This window comes from Crinia signifera, chromosome 3 (assembly GCF_055691185.1).
Source record: "Crinia signifera chromosome 3, ASM5569118v1, whole genome shotgun sequence".
Lineage (NCBI taxonomy): Eukaryota > Metazoa > Chordata > Amphibia > Anura > Myobatrachidae > Crinia > Crinia signifera.
Window position 1 is genome coordinate 148,558,004 of NC_139219.1, and position 27,433 is coordinate 148,585,436.

At 41.3% G+C, this 27,433-nt stretch overlaps 1 protein-coding gene across 2 annotated transcripts in view; it reads left to right on the forward strand.

Moving 5' to 3' along the window:
- MED23 (mediator complex subunit 23) overlaps positions 1-14,363 on the forward strand; it is an 89,595-nt gene extending 75,232 nt beyond the window's left edge. For both annotated transcript variants that reach the window (XM_083176708.1, XM_083176709.1), the window contains 9 exons: positions 106-276; positions 979-1,195; positions 1,659-1,895; positions 5,456-5,621; positions 6,325-6,397; positions 7,305-7,519; positions 7,745-7,865; positions 8,982-9,113; positions 11,804-14,363. In XM_083176708.1, the coding sequence (XP_083032834.1) occupies positions 106-276; positions 979-1,195; positions 1,659-1,895; positions 5,456-5,621; positions 6,325-6,397; positions 7,305-7,519; positions 7,745-7,865; positions 8,982-9,113; positions 11,804-11,977 (1,506 nt within the window). In that variant the 3' untranslated portion in view covers positions 11,978-14,363. The remainder of the gene's footprint in view (positions 1-105; positions 277-978; positions 1,196-1,658; positions 1,896-5,455; positions 5,622-6,324; positions 6,398-7,304; positions 7,520-7,744; positions 7,866-8,981; positions 9,114-11,803) is intronic.
- The last annotated feature ends 13,070 nt before the right edge of the window (positions 14,364-27,433 follow it).

The window sequence follows — 27,433 nt, forward strand, 5'->3', positions numbered from 1 at the left end:
TATTAATGGAAAACCATGAGCTGTCTGGATGCTTAGAGGAATGGCTTATTCTGAGCCTTTAAAGTAATGCGGAAAGTGATGGATGTCTTTCTTTTTATCCTACAGGCCATGCGCAGCCATGAAGGTAATGAAGCACAGGTGTGCTACTTCATAATTCAGTTGCTGCTTCTGAAGCCAAATGACTTCAGGAACAGAGTCAGCGACTTTGTGAAGGAGAATTCCCCAGAGCACTGGCTGCAGAATGATTGGCATACTAAGCACATGAATTACCATAAGGTACTGCAGATTAAAATCTCCAAAAAATTGTATGTTCCATTCAAGTGTCATAAAAAATATAACTTTTAGTCTACAAACATGTTTATGTTTTGTGGATGTTACTAGTATTTTGTGCTAGCATACAGCAACTTTGTGCATTCCAAACAAGAGAACGGTACATTGGCAATAAACAAGAAGTGAAAATTGATGAAGGATCTGTGAGCTTCTGATGCAAGTTGCTTACTATGGGAATGTGCAGGGAGGGCAAGTTCCCAGATAGCCCTCAAATGTTATGACTTGAAAGTGTGGGGCACTTCCCCTGGCGCTACTTCTAAAATCGTGATGGGAATTCACTCACTCACTTCTAGAGAGTAATTGAAGCTTATCAAGGTATCTTATTTTTTTCCAGAGTGTATCGGTACTCATGTCGTCAAGTATGTTGTCACGCTTATAAAGGTATCTCTTCCTTCTGTCAAGATGGAGCTGGTGTCTTTAGAGTCCTCTATAAATAAGTCTCTACAGGGGCAACATTCTTTCTCGGGGCTGTCTCGTGAGATTCCTTGTAATTCCCATCACGATTCCAGAAAGTACCCCAGTGTGTACTATTTAAATAGCTTTATCTCATATGTGTTTTGTTTATTATTACTATTATTCCACTTGTGATAATAATAATATTATTATTATACCACTGCTATCTAAGGTTATTGTTTTCATTTGTTTCAGAAATATCCAGAAAAGCTTTATTTTGAAGGACTTGCAGAACAAGTGAACCCTCCTGTGCTGTTCCAGCATCAGTACCTTCCCATCTACTTTGGCAATGTGTGCCTTCGCTTTTTACCAGTATTTGACATAGTCATCCACAGGTTTCTAGAGCTGCTTCCGGTTTCAAAGTCACTGGAAACTTTGCTTGATCATCTTGGAGGCTTGTACAAGTTTCATGGTATGTTTATTGTTGTTTTGCCATTCATATCGTGTATATAGCTTATGGGATACAATATTTTTTAACTCATAACCTTGCCTTCTGTTAAGAGAAGTTCTAAAACTCAGTAATAATTGTATTTGTTTTTTATTATTGGGACTAACTTTTTTAGAAACTTGATTATAAATGATAAAACTTTTAAAACACATAAGCTTGACAAGAGGTAATGTGCTGCATTCAATTAACCATGTATTTTGCAAAATTACAAATAATTGGGCAGATGTATTAAGCCTTAACCAGAGATAAACGTCCAGCCAATCACCTGCTAACTGCCATCTTACAGGCTGTGTTTGAAAAAAGTCAGTAAGGAGCTGATTGGCTAGACGTTTATCTCTTTATCAACCTTGCATTCATCTCTAGGTAAGGCTTAATACATCTGCCACAATGTATAATGGCCATAATCACCAGTATTCCTTAAATTTAGATCGACCAGTGACCTACCTGTACAACACTCTTCACTACTATGAGATGCACCTTCGTGATCGGACTAATCTAAAACGCAAACTAGTCCATTCCATCATTGGATCACTGAAGGATAACCGGCCTCAGGGTTGGTGCCTAAGTGAAACATACCTTAAATGTGGTATGAATGCCAGAGAGGATAATCCTTGGATCCCTGATGACACTTACTATTGCAAGCTGATTGGCCGGCTGGTTGACAATATCCTTTATAGTTTGATGTGCATTTGTATGTATGTGCATATGATGTGTACTGTGTTGTGGTGGTATATAAAAATTTGTAACTATTAAAAGCATACATCTAACATTTCTCTGCAAATGACTTTAGATAGTTTTAAGTTTCGTTTTTTTTTTTAGTTTTTTTTCTCGGAGTTAGGGCAGCCTTAAAGACTATGCAGTCTTAAGACTTGTTGTCCACCAACACAAATCCTTAAGCTATAAGGACATTTTTCCAAATATAATGGGAATGTCTTACTGTCCTTTTTGCTGTTGACACTATCCTCTTTTTAGGAGGTTACAGTTACTAAAGTTCTGGATTTTAGAAGTGGGGAGGATAGATTCTGCCCATAGTAACCAATCCGATGCTACTGATTTCCTAGAATATAATGGCTAGAATCTGATTTGGGTGCTACGGGCAACATGTCCACTTCTGAAAACCTGCACCTTCACAAGTATACCCACAACAGCCCAGGTTTTAGGATATCTATGCTTTTACACAGATGATATTATCACACTGACTGATGTACTGGCACGATTAAGCTGGGCACACATTTGAGTAATATCTGCATGATAATGCTGTTTTGTAACGACATCACCTACATCAGTGTGTGTGGTCATAAATGATGGAAGCTTGGTATTATTTCGTGTTTAGTGTCTTGTAGTATGCTAATGAATTGATCCGTCCTTCATTAACGTTGCTTCAATGTGTACACAAAATGCTGACAGGCATTTATTTCTGTGTCAGAACTGGATCCTCCGTCCCTTACAACTCACACATGAAACTGCATATGCTTTATTAGCATGCCAATTGATTGCCAAAAAGTTCCTCTTCCTGGCTGGTCACATTAACAGTAAATTGCCTGCTGAGCAGTGGTTAGCTCCCCACAGCAGTTTCAAATTCAGGAATGGGTAAGTTCTGATACCACATTGCTTTTTTACTATTCCAGAGGAGATTTAGTATCTAAAATGGGTGCTTTTTGTTATAAAGATGAACACTAATCACTATGCCAAATGTGTAATCGTGTTTGAGAATAAGAAAGTGAGAGCTTTGGGGAGAATGTTCCACTTATTTGAAAGTGGTAATCAATTACATGGCAAAATCAACCTGACTTTTCAGTGTGAAATGATTGCTGCTTTAAAAATATGGGAACACTCAAATTCACTTTCTGTTCTCCCATCCTATTACATTTGGCCCGAGAGCTCCAAGTGTTAAAATTACAGTGTAAAAAACAAAAATGAGCTAGTCCAGTCTGAATCACCAGAGAGATAAATTCAATCAAGCTGCACTGGTTAAATGGTGTGTGTATTTTATTACCTGCTTATTGTGCATTTAAACAGTGTATGAAGGGCAAAAAGACCCCATGTCAGTGTGTAATTTAGGGCTTTGGTCTAACAGACCTTGTAAGACTCAGCCTGAGCAAAGAGACATTTCCTATTCTTAACGTTGCTACTCTTTCTGCTTAGTCCAGGTTCCACATGCTAGTTTGTCTGTGGTTAGTTGTGAGCAGCCTGGTTAGTAAATATCATATGATTCTAAGGATTTAGGACACGTCCACCTCACAAGTATTTTTACAACTAGGAGGAACTTTTTCCAAAAACAATGTGGAACCAGGACTAGAAACAGCTGCTGCATATACTTACTGGGTCACTGAGTTAACAGGTATACAACCTTATCTCCTGAGATCCAAACATCTGTCCATTTTAACACCAACTTTTCTGCATTACACTATTCCGTCATCCACTGCATGCTTTATCTGCAAGGCTTTTCATTAACCCCATGTGTACATCATTCAAATGAAAAACATCTGAGATTGTTGAGATTTACATATCAAAATTATAGATTTGTGTGTGTGTGTATATATGTAATGAGAAAGAGAGACTGCGGTATGCAGCATCCCCTCCCCGCGGTCGATTGGCGCGGCTGGCATTGACAAGTATGTATGCACTTGCCGATTTCAGGTCCTTTCACGCACGACATCACTGGGTACACATACTTTCTAAAGTATATCTGTCTTAAGTATGTCGAAAATAAATAACAAAAAAAAGTCTAGCTGCTAGTCCATTATTATTTATAATTAATTAGTCAATATTAGATGCCGTCAAAACAAATGTTTTTATTGTACAAACCTCAGCTTTTATTCAGGCTCCACCTTATGATTTTGAAAGGCCCAGTGTGTTCAGCCACTCAAGTAGTACATATTTCATAGTGTGACTGCATAACTATAACTATAGGCCCCCATACACTACCGCGATTTGGGCCGATTTTGCCCGTTCCCAATTGAACGGGCTGAGGAATCAGCCCAAATGAGATGCTTGTGGTGCCCCCTCAGGTCCAATGCACAGTCCAAATAGTTCTAGGAAGATACAAAGGGGGGTATTCAATGCTCTGGCGAGTGCACTGCAGCGAATCCTGTTTTGGATTCGCTGTGCGCTTGCCGTGATTCACTGCCACCCCGCTTATTCACTGTCAGCTCCCAGCCCACACTATTCAATGCGTCAGGGGCGGCGAGCCCCTGACGGCGAAAATAAACCCCTACGGCGAATTAGTCAGTGCTCTACCCCTGCTGCTGCGGCTACACTCTGGGGATGGAGCTGGACACCCAGCGGGGGTGCACGGGGACGGGCCAGCAGCAGTAGCAGACCTCCAGCTCTAGCAGCCCTGGCACTGACATCTGCAATCACCGCGCAGGGTCTGCCGGAGCCGGAGGTCGGAAGCTGCTGCTGGAGCCTTCTCCCTACTCACACACAGGCAGTGTCCCGGCTCTCTACACTGCAGGGGATGTAGTGGAGTCTGGGCGGGGGAGCACAATGACAGCCTGAGGACGGGGACGGGTTCAGCAGCAGTAGCAGACCTCCGGCTCCAGTAGCCCCGGTGCTAAAATCTGCTATCACCGCGCTGGGGCTGCAGGAGCTAGGCTTCTGCCTGCCCCCCCCCCACTGTACAGTATGTTGCCTTCCAATGTCATCTGACGGCACCCGCATAACCCCAGAGCGAGTCCATTATTTCCTAAAATCATTATTTTTAGGGAAAATCATTGCAGCTTGCTCTGGGAGCCTTGCTGCCCCACCAAAGGCTAGGTAAGTATCCCACTAAGTTATTTAGTCTGTAATTACTCCCCTTACAAAGCGCTGTCTTAATCCAACATTGGGAATCGGGTCTTCTGCAGTAGCTGTAAGTATGTAATGTGTGTGGACCCATGTAATGTATCCTCCACCACACCGGAGATAGCGTCTGGGAGAACTACCGTCTGGGAGAACTACAATCTCCCAGCATTCCTGAGAACTTCAGCAGCAAAGGGTGGAGGGGAGACCATATTTGCACCCAATTGAATCCCCCACTAAACTGCTGATTTCCGCTAAAATTATGTATTTGCTGATAAATGTCATTTAGATGTATATAATTTTTTTTTTTTTTACAATTTTATTACCTACTCATTTGAGCTTTATCACATACACAGAAATCCTCATCTGCAATTAATCTATTTCAATAGTTTTTAAGTCCTAATTCTGTAAACCATGCAGGTTTTCCTTAATTTCTGTTACCGATGGCTGGAAAATCCCCTGGACCTTTTCCAAACTGTGATTGGAGGTTCAATGAGTTTCCGAATCCAGCTGCCCATGCACTTCATGTAACATGTGTTGAGCTCATGGCTTTGGCTGTTCCAGGGAAGGATGTTGGTAATGCACTTCTGAATGTGGTGTTAAAAAGGTATTTCTGAACTTTTATTGTTTCTAAAAATGTTTATTTTCATTTCATCATTTTACATTTTATGCCGTCTCCATCACATTGTATTCCCTTTAGAAGCACACTATGATTTTCGTAATCATATGGAAAAAAAAGTGGTGAAGTCCAGTTTTTGCTGTGTACAGAAAATTGCAATCTCTCTCAAACGTTGTGATATGAATTGCTATTGATATGGTGAATTCACCAAATAATACAAAGTAACCAAGTTTATATATAACAATTAATGGGGAGAATTCAACTGCGAGCTAACAATGCATTTTAAATGCTGGAAAAGTCACCCCTTGCCGCACACCTGAATCCAAAATGTATTGCGTAATACTGCTTGTAATCCTATGGGGCTTTCAATGGTTTTGTGTGATTTGGGGTTCCAATAAGTGCTGCTGTTGCCATGCGGACTTGTCGAGTGACGACTTCTACCTGCAATTGATCTCCTCCCAATGTATATTAAACAGCCTATTTAATTGCAGAAGTAAGTTTTTCTTCCCACTGGATACAAATTTTTGCTTTTTTCAGGCATTATTCTCTTCTATGGTAGTTTTGTTAATTGATCAGGTTTGACTTCACTCCAATTGATGCAGAAAATTAAGCTCTATAACAAACTTTTGTGTCTTTAATAAAGCTAGTCTAGATTAAGGATTGACTTTGTTTTAATCTCCTGTATTTATAGCCAGCCACTAGTACCACGAGAAAATATCACCGCTTGGATGAATGCAATTGGACTGATCATTACAGCACTCCCAGTGAGTAAAGTACATTTTCCAAATGTGGACATGTTTTTTTATGTATATTTTACAAATCGTTTTTATTGATATGCTTTAAATCTATAATGAATAGTGATTTGTAGCATATGTCAATCGTCAAGGAGGGACAAAAGCCGGTCCTGCATGCGGGAGGTCTCAAAGATCATTCTCTGGGCAGAAAAGCACGCAAGGGCCATATCGGCCACTTTCATTCCAGGCGTGGAAAACTGGCAGGCAGACTTTCTCAGTCGCCACGACCTGCACCCGCAGGTGTTCAGCTGATCACGGACTGGTGGGGTTGTCCAGACATAGATCTGGTGTCCTGGTTCACAAGAAGCTGCAGCTTTATTCTGCAGGACCAGGGACCCTCAGATGTGGCTATTATACTTATTCCCTCCAATTCCGTTGCTGTCCCAAGTACTCCGCAAGATCAGGAGGGACTGGTTTAGAGCAATTCTGATTGCCCTGGACTGGCCAAGAAGGTCGTGGTACGCCGATCTTCTGGCCATGTTGTTGGACGAACCTTGACCTCTTCTGCTGAGAAGGGATCTTCCCCCACCCCTTTTTTTGTACTTTCCTCGTCCCCCAATCTCCACGGCGGCCTTCAGGATCCTCTTCAGTGGCATCTCGGGTCCATGGGGTTATTGCACGAGTGCGGTGGTGACGACACCGGAGTACTCCCGCAATGCACCCCTGGGACCGGGGATGCGGCTGTTTTAGACCATGCAGTTTGCTTTCAAAAATGTCAACTCTACATGGGTTTCAATGCAGCCAAAACTGAATACCCCCCTTTTATGTGTTTTTTTTTTGTGTTTTTTTTGTAATGTTAATCTATATATGTATTGCTTTACTTCTAAACCTGTAGTAGTACTATAAATGGTAAGCCCTATCTTTGTTTTATCTTTAGGAACCTTATTGGATAGTTTTACACGATCGCATTGTTAGTGTGCTTAACAGTCCAAGTCTTACATCAGAGACAGAATGGGTTGGCTACCCTTTCCAACTGTTTGACTTTGCAGCATGTCACAAGGCATACTCAGAAATGAGCTGCAGTTACACACTGGCTCTGGCACATGCTGTGTGGCACCATTCAAGCATTGGGCAACTATCGCTCATCCCCAAGTATGTACCCTAACTATACATTTTATTTAGCTTGTGCATAATATGTATCCAGTACTTCTTGTTTTACAGATCCTATCCATGAAAAGTCTTTAAATTGGTAATGGATTTCTAGTAAAATGTTTGAGGAACCAAAACTCTCCTGTACGATTCCAATTGTTTTTTTCCCCATTTATTTTACATTTTATATATATCAAAGCAAAAGACTAACTGGGCATGTTTTTGCAGGTTTCTTCCTGAAGTTCTCATTCCCATAGTGAAAACGGAATATCAGCTGCTCTATGTCTACCACTTGGTAGGGCCATTCCTGCAGCGCTTTCAGCAAGAAAGGACTAGGTGCATGATAGAGGTAATACAGGCTCCTTGTCTAAGCTTTACTTTAATAAACTTAAATGATGTACCCTTTTTACTGTATATAAAATATAACGGCGACTGTTGAAAATAAGTTCCCAGTGATATAGTCCAGTGGTTCTCATTTTAGTTTTTCTGCCATGACACACTGAAGAGAAATATCTGTATGTGTCGCACATAGTTTTAAAGGTGTCAGAATAAATATAAATCCACTTAATTGCACACTGAATTTGCTCCCAGTTCATTACATGCCATATGCCAGCGCTGGCAAAACATTTTCTTCTTATGCACATTTAGGGGGCTGACTACCCTTTTGCCAGCTGGTTGCACACATCACTACAGTATCTCCTTTTTTTGCTTTACATGTCAAATACCTCCCTCTTTAACCAGTGTAGATTACAACCCTTAGGACCCCTTTCCTCTTAATATTCTCTTCGTATATGTCCTACTAAGTCTGGCTGCCTGCTCCTGACCTCTTTTGGGATTCCCACCTCCTAAATGCCAGAGTTGGTATTCTGACCTCTGGCGTCCTGATCGCTGGTCATCCGTATGTATGCCATTTGTAGGTCTGTACGGTATCTAATTGAGCAGAGGGAAGAGCGGGGAAAAGCATAATTCTCCGCTTGATCTGCTGATTGGCTGAAGTGCATCTCTGGACTGCAGGTTTTTATATATATTTTTTTTTTCTTCACCACTGCTTTGGGTACTGTAGGGTTCATTTACATTTATTTTTAGATCTTAAAACATTTGTTACATGTAAATGTCAGTATGTCAACGCAGAGAGTTTGAGAGCCACTGGGCTTACACCATGGATAAATTCCAAAATAAAATAAATGCACAAAAAAAGGATCTACTTGTGTGCACAGACAATGTTACAGGGATAGGTGCAATGTATCTGACCAGAAACAATCCACACTGTATCCTAGCCTTGCTTTTATATATCTGTGTCCTGCTTCTTGTGGCAAAGTGAAAGCAGAGAAGGAGGCCATTTTGTTGAGGAATCATTCACATTGTTCCCTAATAAAGAATTTAGCATTATTGCCTATTTTGCATTGGACATTTTTGGACATTCGTTCTTGCCCTTCTATATTAACAATATTTTTTCTTGTCCTAGATTGGTGTAGCATTCTACGAGATGTTACTGAATGTGGATCAGTGCAGCACCCACCTGAATTTTATGGACCCGATCTGTGACTTCCTATACAACATGAAATATATGTTTACAGGAGACAGCATAAAAGACCAAGTAAATGGGAATTTTGTTTTAACAATAGTACTGAAGACTGCTTCTGTCCTTTCTTGTAGCACAGGGACTATGGGGGGTATTCAGTCACTGCTGCTATTTCTGACTGAGGGGCGCCTATTCAATGCTGTCTTGACCGACAGCATTGAAGAGGCAGATTGACAGAACTGGCCCAACTTTAAAAGCTGTCGGCACGTTTTGCTGAGAACGGACGTGAATTGTCGTGATCACGGACGAATCTCAACAATCCACCTGGTGATTTACGGTCAAGCAAAATTAAAACGGGCGAGGGTCACGGCTGTCAGGATGTACCGACAGTCGTGACCGGGGATTGAGTACCCCACATGTCATTTGGATTTTTCTGAAAATAGTAGAACATATTTTTTGTGCCTGAATATAAATATTCAATGTTTTAAATGGTTTTAGCATAGGTTTGCACCAAACTAAAGATAGAAGTTAATTTTGGGACCTTATTTTCATGGCTCTCAAATGAAAAATGTAGCCGTTTAAAGACGATTGGGTACTCTTTACCTAGAAGGGCGGGCATTGAATGCACTAAAAAATCGGGTGCGATGCGACCGACGCACAGAGGCCAAATAGGCACCCTGAAGTGTGAAATGGCCCCCACAATTGTTAACGCCACCCCACGATCAACGTGAACCCGAAGCGTGGCGAGCGGCGGCAGTACGCGTCCTACGACCTTTTCATACCCCCACTATCCACGTCAGCGTGGAGTTGAGAATAGAATAGTGTGGCGAGCGCAGCAGATACCTGTGAAGGTATCCGCATCCCCTCACAGGGCTCGCCACGCTTCGGCCTCGGTGGCTCGCTGCGCTCGCCACACTATTCTATTCTCTACTCCACGCCGACGTGGATAGTGGGGGTATGAAAAGGTCGTAGGACGCGTACCGCCGCCCCTCGCGGGCTCGCTGCGCTCGCCACGCTTTGGGTTCACGTTGATCGTGGGGTGCCACGCTTCGGGTTCACGTTGATCGTGGGGTGGCGTTAACAATTGTGGGGGCCATTTCACACTTCAGGGTGGCTATTTGGCCTCCCTGGGCCATTTAACATTGTTTCCTATGGAAAAATCGGGTCAATTGAGACATTTAACATTGTTCCCTATGGGAAATCGCGGGCATCGCGTCGGTCGCATCGCACCCGATTTTTTTAGTGCATTCAATGGCCGCGATTTTTGTACCTGCGATGACCACGATCAAAATCGTGGGCGCCGTGCTAGGTAAAGAGTACCGACGATTGTAACATCCTCCGACTAGGAGAGTCTCTTTAGGCAGTATTCAATGCCTCAGATTCGCCGTATTTTACAGCGAATCTGGCAATTCGCCAGGGTAACAGTGAATTTTCTGTCAGAAAACACAATTCGCCCTATTCAACGGAGCAAATTCGCTGCAAATGAACAGCGAATGTCTGTTGATTCGCTGTATATGATTTGCCGCAATTCGCCGGTGGTTTTCAATGGGGTTTTTAGTGGAATTCGCTGAGAGTGTATTCAATGCTCAAATGGAGAACTGCTTTCTCCATTGATTTTTGCCATGATTCTCCATTTTACATTCGTCATCTTTTTAGGTGAACTGGAATGTGATCTTTTAAAATAAAGCGTTGTTTGTTTTTTGGTGTCAAAAAAAATCAGATTTTTTTCTGTGAAGGGGCATGCTATTTTTATTCATGTGCTTGCAGCACATGAATATATTTGTAATCCTTTTTTTTTTTTTTTTTTTTTTTACAATTATTTTTTTTTTTTACACATTCGCCAGCAGGGGGCCGTGAGCCCCACATATGTAGTCTGGCGCTGGCAAGGAGGCTTCCATCTCCCTGCCTGCAGCCGTCCCCAGCTCCCCGCGGCATTTGCCGGGGGGGGTTAAAGTTTGCCACCAGGGGCAGAGAGCCCCCGTGGCGTTGAATAGGGCGGATGGGCAGCTCCCTGAAGGGAGAATTGCGGCGATAGTGCAGCGAATCCTACACTGGATTCGCTGCCAGCCGCGATCCCGGCCATTGAATACTGGCCTATGTCAGACATTATTGGTTGTACCAGAGGAACTTCATGCAATGATCAAACACAGGGATGATCGGGTTTGATTGTAATAATCTGTATCCTTTATTAGGATTATTTTCAGTGAATCACCCTCGAACGGTCTGTTTCAGTGGTAGATTAAGTGGTGTCACACAAATGGACAATGTTCTGCATGTGAGTCACATAGCACATGTGTCCAGATTGTCTACATGCTGGTTCTGATAAATGTAGTGGATTCAGTGTTATAGGGGTGATTTAAAACCGGTACAGGTGTGACTTGAAATTGCATTCAGAGACATGCAGTCACTCGCACAGGAGGCCATACTCCGACTGTGAAACTGCACTTGCCACACAGCTGGTGCTACTGTATATAGAATGGTGCTTCTAGATCCGTACACAGATGCTGCAAATGGACATAATTAGAATAAATATGCAAACATAAGGATGAGCAATAATAAAGAAACAATTATCTTTATATGGAAGGCCAAGGTCTGCTGTAAAATCACAGAATGAATACTTGTGAAAGGTTTACTATCAAAAACTTCAGTGCCAATGTACAGTATGTGACCATTATCCTGATCGGTACCTTTGTCAGTATAGCTGAGAATAAAAGCTTGAATATGACCTGGTGACTAGAAAATAAATTACCTTCTTTTCTTTTTAGGCTGAGAAGATTATCTTCAACCTTCGACCAGCATTAAAACTTCGTTTGCGTTTCATAACGCACATTAGCAAGCAGGAGACTGCACCTGCACCCCCGCCACCAATGAGTACTGGGTCTCCAGCTCCACAGACCAGCCAAGTGCATGTTAATGTTCCTCTTCCTGCCACACAGTGACCAATGCCAACAGCAGGTCCCATTTTTCTTCTTAACCATGGCCAATGCTTGGAAGAACTTTGGCAACATTGGAAAACATTGATCCTTTTTGCATATTGACGGATGATTTAAGTCCACCGTAATGACACACATTTTATTTGACCATTTAAGGTTATTTAAAGGAACCGCTAACGTACTGTACTGAGACTTCTGACTCCTATAAAAAACTTCAAAATGTTTAAAAAAAGAGTGATTGGACATACTTCCCCTTGCAGATTATCATGACCTGATTTTGTTACCATTCTAATGCTGAGCATACATTACACCGTTGTGTGTGGGCGATCCGTCTGATAACACCAGGCCACCTACTGTAGATAATTGTACTGTGTGTTTGTAATATAAGACACGAGTACTTTTGTGATGTGCACAAAAATGAAAGTAGTACTCTGATACCTACTAGTAGGTACATACTGTATATAAAGCATATTGCTGCATCTGCATTATATATACAGTAAGTGACCATAAACCTACCTGTAAGACCATGTTCAATTCATTAATTGGTTGAATAACAAAAATTTTCACTTTTTTTTTTTTTTAATTTTTATTTATTTTTTTGCTTTTTCATTATGGAAAAACATCTAAATATCTGCAAACATGGGTAATATTTTGGGCATAATATTTTTGAAAAGGAACGAACTTGTTAAAGGAGTTGTATGATACCGAAATTAAATTTTATAATGTGTGGGCCAGCTAACTATATTTTAAGGTTATCCTGTGTGTGTAATCTATATTACTACAAATCTACTGCTTTCCAGGAAATAGTACTAATGATGCTTCATAGAACTATATATTGAGGCTGGTTCATTTTAGAGCTAGCAGTGCCCCTCTTCCTCCATTATGTTATAGGTAATTCCTTGCATGTTCTCCTTCCTATGCCTACACACATTATATGGGGTGCCGGACAGTTTCCTGACAGTCATTACCCCGACGTCGGGATCACATCAGTCAAAAACCCAATACTCTGGGTCCCGACGGCCACCGGCTGTTCTCCCTCGTGGGGGTCCACAACCCCCATAGAGGGAGAATAGAATAGCGTGGTAAGTGCAGCGAGCCCGCATGGGGCTTTGTTGCGCTCGCCATGCGGTCTGAGTCGGGCTAATGACTGACAGGATCCCGACTGTCAGGACCATATACCACACCCATTATACGGAGGAGAGCTAGCTTGTGTAGTGAGTGTTGTAAATACCTTGATGTAGAGTAGACGGTGGTACTGTGTGTACCGAGCCTTCTATGCCAGGCAGTGCTGTATTAGCTCTGTCATAGACCCACCACAGTATATGCTTCTGTGGACTGTGTGTCTAGCAGTAACTTTATTAGCAAGCAGAGGGAATGAGGCCACACGCGCAGACACACACACACACACACACACACACACTAGATGTCACATTCGGTGCTCAAGATGAGTGATACATAAACTCCCACACGTTGCTTGCGTTCAACATTTCGATCTTTATTATTGTCTTCAGCACCAAGAAAACTATAATAAATATTGTACCGTTGAACGCAAACCGCAATATGCAAGTTTATGTATCCCTGATCTTGATAATTGAGAGTTTTGTCCGCTACATCCAGTATATGAAGCTTCTTCTGGGAGGGCACCCTCGCAATGTAAGCACTTGGCCCATGCATTTTATTAACTGAATTATTTTCTTTTCAGGATACAACCTCTTAAAATGTGCAGTGTTCTGTCTGGGTTTGTTGGGATGAGTGTGGATGGAAGGAATGTATCAAAGTAAACACTTTTTTTTTTTTTTTTCACCTGCTACAATTTACTGTATTATCAAGCGCACACATATACAAGTTAAACCAACGTTTGAATGTATGCTTTATTTCTACACGAAAGCAGCATAGTAAAGGATGTGCAACTATGAATTCAAGCATATAAGATTACTTTTGCAGGTTTATTTAGCTCGGTATCACACTGATTTTGGTATGTTAATGGTGGGGTTAATTGTTCATGAGGTCAAATACAATGAATTGTAAATGCTCGCATATGAAAAAAGTTGGATTTCTGCTTTTGAATAGAAATCCAATTAAAGTTTGCTGAATTGTGTCCTTGTCTATGTATGTAATTTTTTTCTACAAGTTCAGGAAATGTGGAACGTTTTATCTTGTAAAAAAAAAAAAAAACTTTTTGGGTCATTTTTAGATCATTGCAATGTTTTTTTGTTTTTTAAATAAAAAGTTTATTCACTTTATGTACTTTTATATAGATCGTTTTGTGTCTTTAATTTTTAATAAGGTATTCAGAAAATTATGCTTCATTCAAAATGCCAATATTACAACTTAAATGGCTCGATCGTGCAATTAATCAACAAATAAAACTGCCAAAATGTTCATTAATTAATTTTAAATACTGTCTGCTTTTTTTTTGTGGTTTAGTATGCTGTGTTTGCCTCCCAGGATCATAGAAATATAGAATTTGACAGCAGGTATGGCACAGCTAGTCTGCCCCTTTTTTTAACCATATTGTTACCCTTAAACCCTTGTTACCCTTGTCCTCGAGAGCTACCAACAGTTCACAGTTTACAGACAACCTAGCTGCTGCAAACACATTTTAAAAGATCTACAGGTGGAGGTAATTACTTCACTTGTGATTCTGTGGGGAGACCTGGGAAACATTAACTGTTGGTAGCTCTCGAGGATTGGAGTTGGCTACCCTATTTGATTCTTATTTCTTAGTAACGATATCCTTAGGTCTATTCCATGTATGCTTAAATTGTTCTAATGCACGCACGCACACACACACACACAGGGTGACCGGAGCAGTGTTCTGAGTGATCTAGTTAAGCACAGATCACTCAGCATACATCGCTGCACCAGCGATGTGTAATGAGAAATCTGTCATGGCCAGTGTTCTCAATTGGGAGAACACGGACGATGACTAGATTTATACTGCATGCATTATAAATCTAGACAGGCAATAGTGACACGTGCATCGCTTTTTAAGAGATCTAGACAGAAATGGGGCTGTAACCACCCCTGGGTGTATGATTCTTTAACCTCTACCACCTCTTATGGGTGGCTATTTAACATGTTAACTACCCTTTCTGTGAAGTAATTTTTCCTCCAGTTTCAGTGCATGTCTTTGTGTTCTCCTACTTCTCTTCATTTGAAGAATGTATTCTTTCTCGATGTTGTAATAAACCCTGATTATATTTGAAAGTTTCTATCATGTCCCCCCTTTCTCTTCTCTACTCCAACCTATACATTTTTTTGCTCTTTCTTGGTATGTTTATATTTCTTTCTACTGTTTCCTCTCCCTATGTAATTCAAGATGCCTTCCTCATTGTTTTTTTTACATTGCTTACCTGCCTTTTATTAACTGAAATGGTCCCTTTCCTCACTAGTTTTCAATAAAGTGCCATTAACACTATATTTTGCCTTTGGATACCAAGTGCATGTTTTTGGCATTAAAGTAATTACCATGCTCTCAACCATTCCTCTTGCCTACCTAGATCATCAACCCCTCCCGGTGTATCTACCCTTTTGCATACCGTTGTGTTATCTGCAAAAAGGCATACTTTCCCTTCGATACCATTTGCAATGTCAGCAATAAAGATATTTAAAAAGCATTGCTCCAAGTACAGATCCCTGGTGTACTCCACTTGTAACATAACCCTTCTGTGAATGTACTCCATTTACTACAAATTTCTGTTTTCTGTCCCGTGACCAAATTCTTATCCATTCAACTATTTTAGTATCTAATCCCAAACTTTTGAGTTTATTTAGCAGTCTGTGATGTCAGACCATGTCATAAGCCTTACTAAAGTCTAGAGAAGCTATTTATGCAGCCCCTTCTTTACCTGTTTCTTTAGTCACCCAAAAGTCAATAAGGTTTGTTTGACATGACCTCCCCTGTGTAAATCCGTGCAGTTTGGGATCCTGTTAATTGCTGGATTTGTGGTAATTTGTAACTTTTTGTTAGTGTTTCCATCAATTTCTCTACTACTGATGTGAGCCTCACTGATCGGTGATTGTTTGCCTCTTCTTTGCAAGGGTACAACATTCACTCCTCCAGTTCTCTGGGTTACTCGTGTAGCTAGTGACTCGTTGAATAATTCTGTTAATGGTGCTACCAGCACCCCTATAAGCTTTTATAGTATCCTTGGATGCATCCCATCTGGCCTCATTGATTATATACTTTTAGTTTTTAGAGTTCGGTTTGGACTTTCTCTGTAAATGTACTTATTTAATTTTTCTGAGTGTCCCTGCAACTTATCTGTGACAGAAAGAGAGCTGATAACAAGATATCAGGTAGGGGCGCAATTACTAGACCTGGTTAGCAAAAAAGAAGCTGCAGTACAAAAAAAGGGGGTTGTCACTCCCCTACAAGAAGATACAAAAAAGAAATACAATAGACTGCGCTAATTTTTTTTATCTGTGACCCCTTCTTCTCTTTTTCAGTAGTAAATACTGAGCAGAAATAATTAAAATTATCTGTTATTACATTGTCTCCCACAAAAAGTCTCTCAGTCCCTGTCTGTAGTCTTATTTTTCTGCCTTATGTTTTTTCCTGTCACTTTTATATTTAAAAAAAAAAAATTGCCTCTCTTACTGGGCCATTTTCTCCTCAGCCTGTGTCTTTGCACATCTGATTACCTTCTTAGTCTTCTGTCTAGCAAGATACATCTTTGGCTTCATTTTTTTTTTATTTTATTTTTTGTGTCTGCTTATATTTCCTAAAAGCCATCTCTTTTTGCTTTCACAATTGCTACTACTTTCATAAACAAAATGGCTTTTTTTTTTCTTTCTGCTTTACCTAACCCTTTTGATAATTAGCAAAGAGGCATTGTTAAAGGAGGATACTATGATTGTGGCCAGATTTGACTTTCATACAGTGCATGACCTAAACCAGGGGTTCTCAATACCTCACACAGTTCACATTTTCCAGGTCACCGGGCAGGTGCACAGGTGATGTCATTATTCATTGATACATTTTAAAAGATCCACAGGTGAAGCTAGTTATTTAACTTGCGATTCTGCGAGGAGACTTGCAAAACATGCACTGTGTGGGGTCCTGAGGACCGAGTTTGAAAACCTGTGACCTAAATAAATAACAGTGACCTGAACAAGTACCTACATAATATAGACCAAAAATTATACAAAAGCCACATGCGCTCAAAAAACTGCAGTGCAGAGATTCATAAATGGGGTACCAAATCCAACAGAAATATTGTGACACCGAAATAATGGATCTCCACAGCGCTGTTTAAGGAATAAACACAATAATCTTTCCTAGGAAGAGAGATTCTATTCCAGTTCTACAATCATAGGGGGACAAGAGAAAATCCATGTGTTAGACACAGGGGAAATTTCTATATCTTCCAAAGCGTGACCACCTGAGACTCACCTAGTCTCAGTGGGAGATGTGCACGTAAAGGTTTTTGTTTTTTTTTATAAAGGAAGACTCCCAGAGCCCATATAAACAGACATTCACCTAAAAGGTGATCCCTATGTTCATAAAAAAGGTATCTTTATTGTGGCTCACCGGTAGGGGCATACACTTCCTCCAATCCAAGTAAAAGCAGATTTATTCTCAAAACTTCATAAAAGAATCGGCACAAAACTACAGATCGACCCTCATCCTTCTCACCCGGAATGATCAGAGTGAAGGCGGTACATCCTCAAGATGTAACAAGGTAAGTGCACGTCCAAACAATAAAAAAGTCCAAGTAGTAACACCAATGTGTTTCTGACATTTTATTGTCCTTCCTCAGGGTGTGAATACTCTAAACCAGCGGTGTCAAACTCATGGCCCTCCAGCTGTTGTGGAACTACACGTCCCAGCATGCCCTGCCACAGACTTTATGTAATGGATTGCTAAAACTATGGCATGGGATACATGTAGTTCCACAACAGCTGGTGGGCCATGAGTTTGACACCACTCCCCTAAATCAACTGCAGGTGATTATATACCCCAATACATCTGGTAATAGCTAAACATGGATAAATATAACAGTAAAAAACATTATATAATAAGTTGAATGTTTGTGTGGGTGTCTGTTGCATTGCGGGCACACCGTGGCATTCAGAGTCACCAAATTCGGCAACAAGGTACCTCTGGACCTGGTGGTATGTACCTCAAAGCTGTTTTGGGGAAATTTCACTTAGAAATGTAAAAAACACCAAGGTTCAATTTGCCTTAATTGATCTGGAAAAAAGATAGACAAACTGGGAAACCGAAGACAAAGGAACAACACCACACCTGATTTCATTGCTGTGATTGAGTATGAATGCAAACACATTCTAACATTATGGTGAAGGCTATTAACAATTGGGAATAATTGGGGAAATACATAGACCACACATCACACATACACATTGTACATACACATCATACATACAGTACACCATATACACACTACGCACACACATACCTTTCAACATGACCCTCTCCAGGACACAGGTGATGGCATTCATACATTAAGAGTAAAGTCCAGAAGCAAAGCATGGTGTCCCTCCTGGCATGGGTCAAGTTGGGTGGTATGCACACATAGATACGTAGCACACCTCACTTACACATTGGACAGTCACACACAACACATACATAACACACCACAAGCAGTACAACACATACCCATATACACTACAATACACCCAAAAACAGTACAACACAGAACACACACACACACACTTATACCCCTTTTAAACCAAAAATCCCGGGTTTTGACCTGGCATTTGGAACACTGATCCAAGCCATGTCGGATCTGGGATTTGCACCATTTACACTGTGGTACCTACCCGCAGTCTAGACTGAGGTGGCGCTTGGAGATGACATCTCCAATTGCTGGTACTGAATTCACCCCTGCCGGGATAGCCGATCATCACGTTGGAGGTAAGCCCAGCACAAAGGTAAGCTGCTGGGCAGCCCCCATGCACCCCCCAGCCCCCGTCCACAAGGTGAATGGATGCTGCACACAGGCATTCATTCACCTCCCTGCCTCCGCTGCTGTCTGCAGAGTACAGCAGACAGCAGCGGAGGCTGTGTGCGACCCCCACCCAACCTCCATATTGACCGCAAGATGCTGCGGTCTGGAGGTTGGGCTTTCCTCATTGATGTAAACAGGAGCCGGGTCAAATGAATGTGACAGGTAGCAGGGAGGAATGTGGCATGGACTGTGACATAGAAGTGCATGTCCCTGTGTCACCCCACCATCTCTGTCCCTGTGCCACCCCACCGTCTGTCCATGCGTCACCCGCCATGTGGCATAATGTGAATTTTGGCTCAGTCCAGGTGGCATAATGTGAATTTTGGCTCAATCAATGTAGCAAAAATGTGCATTTTGGCTCAATCCATGTGGCATAATGTGAATTTTGGCTCAATCGGTGTGGCATAAAGTGAATTTTGGCTCTTTCATTGTGGCATAATGTGAATTTTGGCTCTTTCATTGTGGCATAATGTGAATTTTGGCTCTTTCATTGTGGCATAATGTGAATTTTGGCTCAATCCGGGAGGCATGATGTGAATTTTGCCTCAATCCATGTTGCATAAAGTGAATTTTGCCTCAATTTATGTAGTATAACAGGAAATTTGGCTCTTCCAGTTTGGCATAACATGAATGTTGGCTCAATACGGGTGGTATAATTTGAATTTTGGCTCATTCCATGTGACTTTTTTTGCTCATTCTGTGTCGCATAACGGGAATTTTGTCTCTTTCCGCGTGGCATAATGTTTAAGGGGCAAGTGTAAGGGGGTATACTACTGTTTTGCATAATGTGATATATGGCATGGTACACTACACTCAAGGACATACCCCCTTTTAAGTGTCAGCACCCTCTTTTTTTTTTTTTTCTGAAGTGTGCACATAATTTCAGCTTTCAATTTCCCATACCCCCACTACAAAATTTCCACTTCGACGACTGCACGCACATATAAAATATATATAGATATATATCTATATATATCTATATAAAGCGCACGTCATACACTTAGACGCGGGACAGATACACACACTACAACACACACAAAAACAGTACAACAAAGATGCATCATAGCTACTAAATCTCAGGAGTGGATGTGGAATTCATCAACACACACAAGCTATCAAGTCAGGAGTGGTGCGTTTCAAACCACAATAACACCACACCCTATTTTCATTGCTGGCATTGAGTATCAATGCAAACACATTCTAACATTATGGTGGAGGTTTCAATAAATGAAAAACTTGGGCCTGTGGCACAGCATAAGACAACATTTTACAGCAGTTTTGGAAATTAAAAAAAAAACCAAGGTTTTCCCGGGCAACGCCGGGCGGGTTAGCTCGTTAACAATAAATAAATAAAATCCTAAAATGTCATTGAATAATTCTCATATACATATTATTATAGTATCACCATTGAGTAGGTTCCATACAATAGCAATAAAAATGTCCAGTGAACAGCATTTTATCGCTCCAAGAAAGTAATACAGTGTCCACGGTATAGTGTCAACTTCTGGAATCCCGGTCCTGGAAGCTGTCATTCTTCTGGTATTTGGCTTGCAAAAACCGAGATGTTAAAGTTCCGCTGCCTTTTGTTTCTATCTGGATCGGAAGTTCAGGATGCGGCTCACCATGTGTGTCAAATACCAATACTGTTATTGTTATCTATGTTTTAGCTATTACAGGATGTCCTGGGGTATATAACCTCCTTCCGTTGATTTTAGAGTATTTATACCCTGAAGAAGGACAAAAAATGTCAGAAACATGTTGGTGTTACTTATTGAACATTGTTTTGTGTGTAGACCTGCACTTACCTTGTTTCATCTTGAGGACAGACCGCCCGATCATTCCGGGTAAGAAGGATGAGGGTGGATCTGTAGTGTGCCCATTCTTTTATGAAGTTTTGAGAATACATTTGCTTTTACTTGAACTTGGAATGGAGGAATTGTGTACCCCTACCTGTGATCCACAATAAAGATACTTTTTTTTTATGAACATAGGGATCATCTTTTAGGGGAGTGTCTGTTTATATGGGCTTTGGGAGTCTTCCTTTATAAAGAAACATTTATGTGCATGTCTCCCACAGACCAGGTGAGTCTCAGGGGGTCACACCTTGGAAGATTTAGAAATTTCCTCCGTGTCTAACATAAGGATTTATCTCTTCACCCCATATGATTGGAGACCTGGAAAGGAATCTCTCTTCCTACGAAGTATCATTGTGTTTATACCTGAAACAGCGCTGTGGAGATATACTATTTCTGTGTCACAAGTACCTTCATAACTTTGCTTCCGAGAGGTGTGGAAAATACATGATGCATATGATAGCAGAATAACAATTGTAGTAGTTGTATATATTTTTTTAACTTTTAATTTTATTATATTGTAAAGTTACATTAATGTGATTTGAAGGACCTTAAATAATTTTTGTTAATGATTTGAAAGAAAAAAAAATAGGTAAGTTTGCTTTTATTTAATTTTCTGTTAATTTCAGTGAAAAAAAAAAAAAAAGATTGACTATTTTGCAGGGTCACGATGATTGAGAAAATTATTGCCATTTCCTTAAAACATAAAATGGTTCATCTAGTTCAGCATGATGTGTCATTGCTGCTATGTTTTAACACCAGCAATGGCACCTAAATTTGCACCCTTCAGCCCCAGTTTGCACTAAAAATGTTTTTGTAGCCCTATGTGGCAGTGAAAACTTTTGTGAGCATCTCAGACATTGTAAAGTGCGGCCACTGCTATTATAACTCATACCTGTGAGTTCTTTCTGCTGAATCGGATTGACCCCAGTCTTCTGAAGAAAAACAATGTATAGTTTTAAAAGGAACTGCATAAACAGGTTATTAATATTGGAAAGTACCAATATAGGCTCAGCTCAATTTGAAAAAAAGCCTCAGTGGTGAAGAAGTTTAAAAGCATATTTACGGTAGAGGTGGCTCTTGTATTATCTTTTAGTGTCATATTTACTCCTGTAAATAGAGCTAGGACCATTTATCACCATATTCAGAAGAGGAAAGCACTGAATGTGAAACAGCAATTTGTAACATAAATACGTTTTAAACTCCACTGCTCCCGCAGCTCTACAGGGATTGTATTCAGTAGATCCTCATGGGGTAGAGGAGTAAAGAATTTTCTTCTTCGCAGGTTACAAAATAGTTACAAATTAAATTATTAAAAACTTTTTTTTTTTTTTTAAATCATAGTGAATGATATACTATTTAATACAGTCGACAAACCAGCTTAATAAAAATCTTTTAACATAAGGTTAAAGTTCCAATGCTAGCAGGCAAAAATGTTATCTATTCACAGCAAATTTGGGATAATTCCTTTAGTATTACAGAAATTCAGCATTTATTCTTACCAAACTCATCCTCCTCCATATGTGGAGTACCTGTATGAGCTAAGGGTGTCTAAACTCCATTTAGGGTTAATGAGAATATCACAAACCCCCACACACCATATACGGAGAGTATCCACACTGTTATAAATAGAGCATTCTCGGTATTAAACGCATTGTGGGCATTGTGGATGGCGTAATGGTTAGCATTACTTCCTCACAGAGCTGAGGTCATGGGTTCGATACCCACCATGGTCCTAACTGCGCTGAGTTTGTATATTCTCCCCAGTTTCCTCCCACAATCCCCAAAAAATATACTGGTAGGTCAATGATTGCACAGAGTCGCCATTGCTTAGCAAGCATATTGCCAAGTGTCCCATTTTCCCTCTTCAGGGCTGGTCGTAGAAGCGCGATCCCAGTGATGGTCGCCCTGTATGCACAGGGATACAATAGCTCAGTGACTATATCTCTGTTGATTCTGGCTAGAATTAACCCATGTGTACGAGGCTTAATATTATCAAGTCTGTTTGTATTTAAGTTAGCACAATATTGATTCAACGAAATCTGCTGCGCTATATAAGAAACTGTAAATAAATAATAAACCAATCATTGACCTATATTAGTCAATAGGTAGGGACTTGACATGTATAAAAATGTGGCTTTAAACTTTTTTGTATATATTCTTATTTGCGGAGCAAATTGTAACAAGAAGCCACAATTTTATGTTGGAAGATTCTATCACATAGGGGGAATATTCAATGCTCCGACGGTTAGTTATCGACGGCGAGAAGTGTCAATGAAACTCACTCCCCTGAGGCGAGGTTTACTCGCTGTTTCCACCTCGTCTGTTCCCTGAGGCAAGGTGGAAACGGTGAGTGTGGCCATTAAAACGGTGGGGCTCGCCACAAAGTGCGACCTAACATATGACCTAAATGCAACCTAACATAGCACACCTACTTAACACATGGTTTTGTTTTATACTATGTTCATATCTTGCATAAGGGTCTGCTGCTTTACCAAATAAATCTATTCCTTCTGTTTAGTTACACTCTGTTCTTTGCCTAGTTGTGTCATCCCAAAATGATTAACATGAGTCGATTAAAATTGAGAAATGCTCAGATAAGCAGTACAGAGTGGAGTGCACATATAGTCATACCATATTCGCTGCCAGGAAAAAATATATGCAATTAATTTATACAGGAAATCATGTCTTCCCCTTAAAGAATCAGTTCTCAGTTATACTGCTGCATAATAAAGAAAAAACATTCAGCTTGAGTAAGCTGCTTGGTAAATTTTGAACCAAAAAACAGGGCTTTTATAGCACAGAAACCAAGCACTAATAATGTACAGAATGGTAAAAACATGAAATAGTAGTAAAAAGATATGTAACTACCGTATTTTTAGCACCATAAGACACACTTTTTCTCCCCCCAAAAAGTGGGGTGAAAAGTGTGTGCGTCTTATGGAGCGAATACTGCAAAAAAAAAAGCAAAAAACTCCTGGATGCTGCTGCACCAGCATCTCAGGAGCTGCAGCAGAGCCCGCTGGGTGTGCACAAACATCTGCAAAAAGTCTGGTCACTGAGTGCACGCTCCCAGCCTTGCGAGCGGTCGGTGTAGAGGGGCATGGGGTTCTGGGCTGGGGCATTAGCATATGTATGTTTATGCCCTGCGTTTCATGGGCATTCCCATTAAAATGCTGGGTATACATATGCTAATGCAATTGTGATGCACATACAGGGGGCGGACAGTTGACATAGCTGGATGTTAGCTGCCTGCCCAATTCCCAGCATTTCTTTGCTCATATGTACAAGTTGTCTGGGCCACCATTACATATGCGGGCACATTCGCCAACCATCAAAATATGGCGAGGTTCCCACTGGCAAGCAAATGGACGTTCATGTAAAACATCCATGTGCAAGCCTTGCAAACAAATTTGGTGTGCGAATGGGTGGTACGGGCTAACCATTTGCAAGGCACGGTTTGGTTTATTCGCAAGGGTGTGCGTGCACGCATCCGAGTGAATGAACCAGAATAAGGCCCTATCTGTGGTTTAAGTGATGAGATATACCTCTAACTTGGATATATTACAATGCCCTTTAAAGGTTCCCAAAGAGGTGGCTGGAGTAGAAGAGGAAGTGGAGGTGGTCACTTTGTTGTGTCCAAATGTTAAGTAACAGGGCCTACAGACATAACAACCATCATTGGCACAAAGTCACACACATTTGAATTATTGGCTCAGTGGTGTATAGAAATGGAAGAAATCAGTTGCAGATCCATCTCATGTGCTTTGATGTACCATACATGGTATGTTGTGATGCATCCATGGAGATAGTGTAGGTGCCTTGGGAGTGACAACAGATGTTCTGCCTAAGAATTATTGCTGGCTTAGCCATTTAAAGCTTAATGAACTCCAGAGGTTGCCTCCAAACCAACTCAAAGAAGACCTGCAGAATGACCTGTCTATATCGTCTGCAAAGTTTGACATACTGTAAAAGGGTTTGCATCTGTCCAGAGAAAGCTAGATTGCTGAATGAACATTACATCAGATATGCCCTAGCATATCCCACAAAAAAAAAAGATTGCAATAAATGTTGCTAATGCTTTCGGGGATAAATTAAAGGTTCTCAACCTGCAAACATTCAGACCAAGGCTGTGACTTAGAAAGTAAGAACTTGAGGGTGGAGCCACGGCGGCGTGCGTGTGAGTAGAGGAGAGAGTCAGCTCCCCAGACTTCCTACAGCGTCCCTTCCCTTCCCGCCGACCCCCGTCAAGGTTTCCCCGCTTATGGTGATACCCATCCGGCAGAGGAGAGAGTGACCCGGTGCCCTGCTAATACACCTGCTGAAGAAGCTGATAAAGTTTGGGGACCCAGCGTCTGGCTGGCGCATACACAGCCTACCTCAGCCCAGTTGAAGCCGTGCTGTGTCGCGCGGTGTGCGTCCTGAAAGGGGTGACGCGCAGGTCCTGTGTTGCTGCCGCTCTGCTTTGCCGGGTGCAGGAGCGGACTGACGGGTCTACGCCTGGGAGAGATTGGGTTGCCGGCTGGACCGCGCTGCCCTGTACTCCCTGAGAGACTCGCCGGAGGGTGTGAGAAGCCGGTGTATAGCCGAGAGCACAGCCACAGATCCCCGCTCTGTACAGCTGATCGCTGCCCCGCCAGGGTAAAGGCTCCTGTTGGAGAAAAGCAGTGGACCTTGGACGGATATATATAAAGGGTCACTGAAGAAACCTGCACAACGGGGGACCAGAGGATAACCCTGCGCTAAGGGACTTCCATTGCTGCAAGTTATAAAAAAAAAAAAAACGGCAACCTGAATATTGGAATATAGCAGTGGAGTAAGGAACCCAGAAAACCCCATATATTGGAGCAGAGATCCTCTCCCTCAGGACTGAGGTAGCAGAGGCCTGCCTTTGTGATAATAAAGACACACGCTGGTCGATTTATCTGAGGTCCCAGGCGGGTAAGAGTGTCTTTTAAGACACATCTATATTGACCTAAGTAAAAAAGTATTAAGTGTGGTTATTACTCTTTTGCCGTTTTTTGTGAGTGTTGGGTATTGTGGCCCCCGCGACGCGGAGAGAGACTTACAGTGAACTTTATCCTATGTGGTGACTTGGTCAATATTCCCAGTAGAAAAGCGCTCGTAAGCAATTATGGGGAAAACCTCAACTGCCGCAGCGCGGCTAGAAAAGTTTGCACGGGCTCAGTCCCAAACTCAGAACACAACTAACTCAACTCCTAGCACTCCACATACATCTCCAGTAAAAACTGGTGGGGCACAATTACAGAATGAAATTACTCTGCAACAAGTATTAAATGCAATCAGCATGTGTGAAACCCGGTTATCAGGGCAAATTGAAAAGTTACAATCTGACATTACCCTCTTGAGGGATGATGCACAGAAAACAAGGGACAGAGTAACTGAGGTGGAGAATCGCATATCAAATTTGGAGGATAGTATGGCACCAGTGCAAAAACAGCTAAAAGCTACAACTAGTAAACTTATAGAGCTGCAGAATAAAGTTACCGACATGGAGGGGCGACTACGCAGGAGTAATCTACGTGTTATAGGGCTAGAGGAGCGTGCTGAAGGGAAATCCCCCGAAAAATTTATGGAAGAATGGTTGGTGCAAGTCTTTGGAAAGGACTCTCTAACCCCTTTTTTTGCAGTGGAGCGGGCACATCGTGTACCCTCAAAACCCCCTATTCCAGGGGGACCCCCACGTACTATGCTGCTAAAACTGCTACATTACCAAGATCGGGACAATCTGCTGAAACTGGCTAGATACAGCGAGAATCTGTGCTTCAATGGACAGAAAATAGCATTGTATCCTGATCTCCCGTATATTATTCAGAAAGAAAGATCAAAATTTAAGGAAATCAAAAGTAGGCTCAGGGAGCTGAACTTGAAATATTCAATGATTTACCCAGCGAAACTCCGTGTGGTACACGGGGATGAGGCCAGATTCTTCTTGTCACCTGAAGATGCGGTCGAGTGGTTGAATAAGACACATCTGGGCCGACTACAGTTGATGGCCAATTGAAATATAGAATTTTAGCTTGTACAGTTGATAGCTCTGGGAGAGTAACACTCAGTTAAGAAATGAGGGAAAAAAAAAAATTGATACGGTGCACTGGTTCTGGGCGGGGGGAAGGGGGGGGGAGGGGGAGAATAATACATGTATTGGGTATGTAATAATATGGATAAATTTGCAATAGGGAAGAAAAAAAAAAATAATTATTATGAAATTTTTTCTCTATTTGTGGAAAAAAAAAAAATATATATATATATATACCCATGAGATATGACAGGTTTGGGGAGCTGAGCATGCCTTAAAAAAGGTTTACCTTAGTGGCAGAGTGTAAATACCCTAAAGGGTCATTGTGTAGTGGGGGGATAAAGAGGTATGCCTAGGGGGATAGGTTATACAGGGAGGGGGGAGGGGGGTTGGGTACATGTTCAAGGTATATGTTGTATGAAATGTTTTTGTGAAATCTGCAATTCCTGGTTGATAGGAGATATGGATCCGGGGAATCTGGACTTCTGTGTAAGGTTGGAGAAATGTAAGAGAACTGACAATGGTTAGTGTACTAACATGGAATGTTAGGGGTTTAAATGAAAAAATAAAGAGGTCATTAGTGATGAAACAA